Source organism: Lipotes vexillifer, unplaced genomic scaffold (assembly GCF_000442215.2).
Source record: "Lipotes vexillifer unplaced genomic scaffold, Lipotes_vexillifer_v1.1 scaffold513, whole genome shotgun sequence".
Classification (NCBI taxonomy): Eukaryota; Metazoa; Chordata; class Mammalia; order Artiodactyla; family Lipotidae; genus Lipotes; species Lipotes vexillifer.
Window position 1 is genome coordinate 1 of NW_006777952.1, and position 7,222 is coordinate 7,222.

The window sequence follows — 7,222 nt, forward strand, 5'->3', positions numbered from 1 at the left end:
TTTGCTGTACAGCAGAAATTAACACAACATTGTAAATCAACTATACTTCAATAAAATACATTTTAAAAATAAAATACAATCTTATATTTGACCCTAGCTTTTTTTTTTTTAACATACAAGCTCCATCCTTTTTTAAATTAAATTTAATTTAATTTTGGCTGCGTTGGGTCTTCGCTGCTGCGCGTGGGCTTTCTCTAGCTGCGGTGAGCGGAGGCTACTCTTCCTTGAAGTGCACAGGCTCTAGGCGCGCGGGCTTCAGTAGTTGTGGCACTTGGGCTCAGTTGCTCCGCGGCATGTGGGATCTTCCCAGACCAGGGCTCAAACTGGCGTCTCCTGCATTGGCAGGCGGATTCTTAACTGCTGCGCCACCAGGGAAGCCCACCCTAGCTTTAATATTCACATTTAGAAGTCCCAAGACAGACGTCAGTTTGCAGTGTTGTCTAATCTAGTCACTTTATTATTGTTTATACAACCAATCCCAACAGGCCTCCAAAAGAGACAACTGTTATATTGAAATTCTAATTTCCAGTTGCCTGCTGCCATAACTAGTGACTCTAGGATGCAAAACCCTTGAGTCAGGTTGCCATTAGAGACAGAAAAAACCCACTACAAATAAAGAATAGATACACACCTTTTCAAAAAGTCCAGTGAAATCTGACAATGATTTGATTTAAAAAAGAACACTGGCAAATGCTTGCTTTTGATATCACACATACACACACCCATCTGTCTTTAGCTTGAAGCAGAAAAGTAAAATGTCAGTTAGAAGCTACTATTTGTACTATAGTGGATCCATTGGAGTGGATCTAAACCAGAAAGCAGTTGACCTTTATAGAAACATCTACTGTAATTGTCATTTGGAGATTAACGCACAGTAAAAACTGTCTTATAAGCAGCTTTCATAACACCGAGTACTTGAACTTCTGAACAACTCAATGTACACTAAAATTATTAACTTTTAAAATAATTCTATGATCTCTGAAGACAAATATTAAAAACATCCAAACAAACATGAATTTAGGACGCAAATATCATTCATGTAAAGGCCTATGTTTTTTCTGGCCTTTTTGCACATTTATCCTGTGACCAAAATTTTGTCTCATGCACTCTGAAATACATATTATAGGAGGATGAATAGGCAGTTAAATAGTACTAGAAGAGCAAAGGAATTCTTCTAAGGTTAGTTCTTCAAAATCCAGGAGCCTTGAGAAAAACACGATGCTGCTGGGGAAATGGCGCTGATAGACTTGCTCTAGGCAGGGTTTCCACAAACCTTCAACTTGTAAGAAAACACAATTATCTGTGAAGAGCAATAAAGCAAAGCACAACAAAACAAGGTATGTCTGTAAGCCTGGACACTTCTGCCCCATCAGTTCCTCAGGGACAAGCCAGAGAGCTTCTTCCATCAACTGTCTCAAAACTGGGGTAGGAATGGGCTGTGCAGGCTCTGGGTTCAGCTTGGCTACTCTATCCCCAAAGGAACAGTACATGTTTTTAGGAACACTAAGGGACTCTTTTCTCTTTCATAGTTATGCCACTGGCACCTCTGCAAGGGACTTCATATGTCTCTCAAAGGTATCTGCATGCCAAATTTAGAAATCCTATTTGCATACTGCAGTGAAGATTAACTAGCCTGTCACAGAGCTTTTATTTCTTTGATGGTTCTTTGATGGTTGTCGGGCTGCACCCCAGAGGCCTGCAAGCCCTGTGCTTGCCCAGCTTCAAGACTGAAGAAAGAGCCCAGAGTCAGCAACAGAGACATCAATGGTCTGATGGATGGGGGAGCTTACATGCCGGAAGCAAGGTCCTGGAGCAACACCCCACTGTATGGGGTGGACGGCAGGGCAGGTACGGGGAAATTGATGTCAGCTTGGCTCAGGGAAAGCAGCAGAGGAGCTGGCCCTCTAAACTCCTGTTAGGCCCCCGGGCTAAGTACTTTCCTGGGGCAGAGGTTTTCCCTTTGCTAAACTATCAAGGGGTAGCCATTCTGAGCTAAATATTAGAATAATCACCATCTCTGGTGGGGGAGGGTGAGAAGTATGTAGGTATTTTCTGATTAGGGTCTACAATTATGGGGGAAGATTTAGGGGGAAGGTCAGTCGAGTGAGTAGGGTATAGGTGAAGTGGGGACTGGTCAAGCAGGGGACGTACAGAGAACCTTTAAGCAAGTACATTGTAAACCTTGTTTACAACATTGCCGTATGACTGTCCCACGTAAGAGAAATACCCACCACCTTTTGTCAATATCGTTGGAACCACTTTTTTTTCATGTGCAGCAAAATTTCCATAGTGATTTTGATGAGCACTATTCTATTACTCTAATGTTCACTGTTATTTTAGTTGTAAATATTTCTATTATCTTAACACCCACCAAATATTGTTAATTGGTGGTGGTGGTACAGTACTGAAAAATACACCTGAAATTCAGTAACTTTGGAAGATGAGGCAGATGTAATTTAAAAGCCACTAAGAAGGCAAGTAAATGAGACACATGCGATGCTATTAATTTAGGAGCAAGCATTCTGCCAAATATTAAAGATGATGCTGAGAAAATATAGGGCAGCTTTAATGCAAAAATGAGCATAAGCGCAGTAGATTTAACAGCTCCATAACTCATCCTTTCTAATTTATGTTTACTCTTAGGAAGAAATTTTTCTAGAATATGCACATTTTGAAGACTGCTAAGTCTTCAGGTATACATCTCTTAGATCAAATAAATCATGTAGGAAACTGTTCTAGGTAAATTCAAGTGAGGAAATCCTGGAGACGTTTGGAAATGCAATGTTGAAATACAAAAAAGGCTCAAGCTGGAGCTGTAAAGTTGGAAGTTATCCGTGTAAGATCAAGAGTTTCAATCATGAGAAAGGATGGACTTGCCAAGCAGAGAGTACACATTTAAGAGAAGGTCAAGGACATAATCTTCTGAAGCCACCAAATTCAGAGGACAGAAAGAGGAAGCAGTTAGGGAGGACCCTTACCGAGAACCGAGAACGTGTCAAGAAGGTTCCAAGCATATACTTCTAGCATCGCATTTAATCCTCCCTACACCCCTGCCAGACTGTTGTATACACCTGGCTGTATAATGAGGGCCATAAGAAATGAAAGGTGAATCAGCCTAGCCCAGACAGTGCAGGTCTGTCAGATTAAGGCATGGGTTAGCCTGACATAGAAAAATCAACTGCACAATTTCAAGACAGAGAGGAGAGAAACTGAGGTAACTCAGATGAAATGAACCAGTGCCCTCTGTCTCAGTAAATGACACCAGCATCTACCCAGTTTGCAAAGCCACCAATCCAGGAGTTACCTTTCACCTGTCCTGTCCTTTTCTTAGCCCCTCATCAAATCCATCAGCAGGTCCTAGGACTTCTACCTGAAGTTACAACCTTATCTTTAAACCACATCTGCTGTCCACAACCTTAGACTAAGGTACACCTATCTCTCCCCTAGAAAGCTCCAGTCACTTCCTATCCTGTGGCTACTCTTTCCGAGATGCAAGCCGTTTTGCCTACAGCAATTAACAACGTAACATGAATGCTATCGGCATTTGGGGTATTAATTAATCACTGTTCATTGTTGGGACTTCATTGTTGGGGATGTCCTGTCCATTTCAGAATATTTAGCATCCCTGGCCTCTGTCCAGTAGCATCCCAAGTAAATGCCTCCCCTTACTTCCAAATGTCCCTGCGTGCGTGGTTGGGAAGGGGATAATACTGTTCCACCCCACCTCCCGCCATCCCCAGGTCAAGAACCACCGAGCCTGAGTGATCTCTTACGGTAAATCAGATTATGCCACTGCTCTGCTTAAACCTTTAGTGGCTTCCCACTGCATTGAGAAAAAACGCCCTAACTCCCGAGGATCTCAAGGCTGTTCATGACCTGCCCCCATTTGCTTCTTCAATCTCATTTTCTATAGCCGTCCTCTTTCTCCTCTTAGCTGCTCCAGTCCAGCTTCCTTTCTCATCCTTAGCCACATCAACCTGTTTCCTGCCTCTAGGCCTTTGTGCCTATTCCCCTGGAACAGCTTCTCCCTTGGCTCTTCTTGACTAGCCCTTCTCTTTTTCTTCAGGATTAGGCACCAATGATAACGTAGGTGTGAGGCTGCCAGTGGCCATCCTGGCTAGGACTGAAGGCAAGCACTGACGACAGACAGAAAAAGGGAAGGAAGGAAGAAAGGAGGGAGGGAGGGAGAGGGCGAGAAGGAGGGAGGGAGAGGGAGAGAGGGAGACAGAGACAGAGAGAGAGAGAATGGAAATGATACCTTTTGACCCCCTGGATTCCACTGTGCCCTAGGTAAGACTCATCCATTTGAATTCCCAGTACACAGGCAGTGACATTTCCCTTTCTGCTTAAGCTGCTTTGGGTTGGGTATGTACCACCCGCCATGGAAAACACTGACTACACCTGTGTGTAGCAAAGGTGGAAAGCGGACGAGTCTCTTTTAGTACTGGGTGAAAGGTGTGTTTTCAGGATTCCGTTGCAAGCTCCCTTAATGAAGGTCTAGACTCTTTGGCAGAGTTGCCCAAACCATTTCCAGCTCTCCACTAACTATCTCCCATGGCCCCCACCCCATCATATCTTTCTTCTCTTTCTTCTTCCATCTCTTCCCATCTTTTGCCCGAAGGATGCTCAAAACTCCTCTTTCCTGGAAAAGAAATCTTCCCTCTACCCAGTTATCCTGAGGCAGGAGAGTAGATGGGCTCCAGGCTAGACATTTACAGCTACTCTCCTGTTCATATTTATTGAGGCAGGAGAATAGATGGGCTCCAGGCTAGACATTTACAGCTACTCTCCTGTTCATATTTATTGAGGCAGGAGAATAGATGGGCTCCAGGCTAGACATTTACAGCTACTCTCCTGTTCATATTTATTGAGGCAGGAGAATAGATGGGCTCCAGGCTAGACATTTACAGCTACTCTCCTGTTCATATTTATTGAGGTAGGAGATAGATGGGCTACAGGCTAGATATTTTTGCAACCGGCCTCCGGTTTATACTGTGAGATAGAAATGACAAGAGGAACTGGGTAAATAGCTGGACTTTGTCTCCTGTGGACACTTTAAGATAACAGTAATGGCAGGGGCAGAGAGGGGCTAAGCCCTGCTCAGGTAAAAAGTCAAGAGATCACATATTTCTCATCCTTGGAGTCAGGGAGACCTCAACTGCACATGCACAGAAAGGCTCCTCGAGGGTCAAAAAGAGTAGTGGGGGGACGCCAGACTATAAGTTTTGCTAACTTCCCAGGGACCCTCGCACTGAAATCCATCTTGGCTAAAGGATGCATACGCACATAGGGAAGGACCCTGAGACTAATCAGCTATGGGGGCAAAACAAGATGACTGGCCAGAGGAAAACAAAGACCAGGAAGACTGCCCCCTTACAAATGATTTAAACTCCCTGGAGGCATCACTCTCTCTGAGCTTGCCTGTGAGGCTCTCTGCATGTATTCTGCTTTTCTAATAAACGCCTTACTCTCCTTTGTACCTTCTGTCTCCTTGTCAAATGTTTTTTTTTTCAAGGCAGACAAGAACTGGGGCCCAGACTATAGCCACAGCTTCTCGTGGTCTAGTGGTTAGGACTTGATGCTCTCACCGCCGCAACCAGGTTTCCATCCCTGGTCAGGGAACAAAAGCCTCACTGCAAGCTGCCCCTCTCTGCTGTGTCTGTCCAAAATCAATCCTTTTAGATTACATCCTCTCTCTCTCCCACCCTTCACCATCAAACTGCTCAAAAGAGATTACACACTCCCCTCCATTTTCTCATCATCTCCACCAGTTAACCCTGCCACCAGGCTTTTATACTCATCCTTCCAGTGAAACTGCATCTGCCAATGGTCACCATCACCTCCTAGTTGGTCAACTAACCCATGGCCTTTTCTTGGTCCTCACTCTTATTGCTCTTTCTGCAGCATTTAGCCTAGCTGACCACGCCTTCCTCATGTCCCCTGGCTTCTGAGATACCTAAAGGTTTTCCTAACTTCCTGGCCATTCTTTCTGGTTACTGGGGCAAAACCTCTAGGCAAGAGTGATAAGGTGAGTGCCAATGCTTGATTCAATCTCCTTGGTTCAAGTGAAGCCACTCAACTGATTATGAGTCCTACTCCTTTAAAACTTCACCTGAAAGGGCCCATCACTTAGGCTGCTCAGAACAACCTAATGCTAGTAGATAAAAATTGAAATGGTCTAGGCACCATTCTATAATGGGAACTGTTTATTTCTTTATGCTCTCTGAACACTTGGATAGTTTCTACAAATGTCCACTGGATTTACCTGTCCAGGTATCCCTCCTCTATTCATACTATACACCAGAACTTTAACTTGAGGTCTTAAAATGGATTGGCTAGAAAGACCAATCCTGCATCATAAAATGAAGTATATATAGTACAACTAACAGTTATTTTAAGCATAAATAATGAACAGATATAATTAAAGTGAGGCTCCTGTGTTAATTGCTGATCCTTCCTTACCTGGGTATTGTGGGAAACCAATGGTACAAAGTTCAGGTACTTGATCCCAATTTAGTGATATTTTCTGACCATTATGAAATGAAAAGAATTATTTTCTTATAAGGAATGATCAGATCTTATGAGTTATGAGCAGAACCTAGTCTCACTTTTTCCTGTGTGTAGTAATATAGCAGATTTTTGTTCTATTTTGTTCCTATTTTCACTCTGATTTTGATTAGGAACACTTGTGGTGTGGTTGCTGGAAAGACAGACCACACACACGTGAGCTTGGATGAAGGAGGCAATAATCATGACCACATTTCAGCTTAGAACCTTCTTTTTTAAGGAAGGTCCTTCAGGCATTTTTATTAACAAGCAGATATAAACTTGGCAAGAGCCCCTTGCAAAATCGCAGTTCCAATTATTTTTGTGAGGTCAAGAGAAAGTAGAGAACACAATGGTGGTGGCTTAGCATCAAAACAATAACAATCAAGTTGCTGACCTTATGCCTTCCATCAAACATAACTATCACCCGCTCTGTTCCCCGACCTCCGAAGGATGACGAGAAGCTGGCATTCAAGACTTAACATTAATCTAGACCACACGTAGCACTTGCTTTGATAGCAGACACAGCTCCCACCCATACCCATACTTGGACAAAACGGTGGCCATGTTCTCTGTGCCAAACCTCCTCATCTCTGACCGTCTTCTAGATCTTGAAGTATCTGATTCTCCCCGGGCAAGGGCGGACCACTGGAACTGGACCTTCAGGAGCAGGAAT

General features: G+C 43.6%; 1 protein-coding gene across 1 annotated transcript in view; it reads right to left on the reverse strand.

Annotated features, from left to right (window-relative positions):
• Positions 1-7,150: 7,150 nt before the first annotated feature.
• Positions 7,151-7,222, reverse strand: part of AHSG (alpha 2-HS glycoprotein) — a 6,873-nt gene continuing 6,801 nt past the window's right edge. The window contains exon 8 of the mRNA XM_007451375.1: positions 7,151-7,220. Coding sequence (XP_007451437.1) covers positions 7,151-7,220 — 70 coding nt within the window. The remainder of the gene's footprint in view (positions 7,221-7,222) is intronic.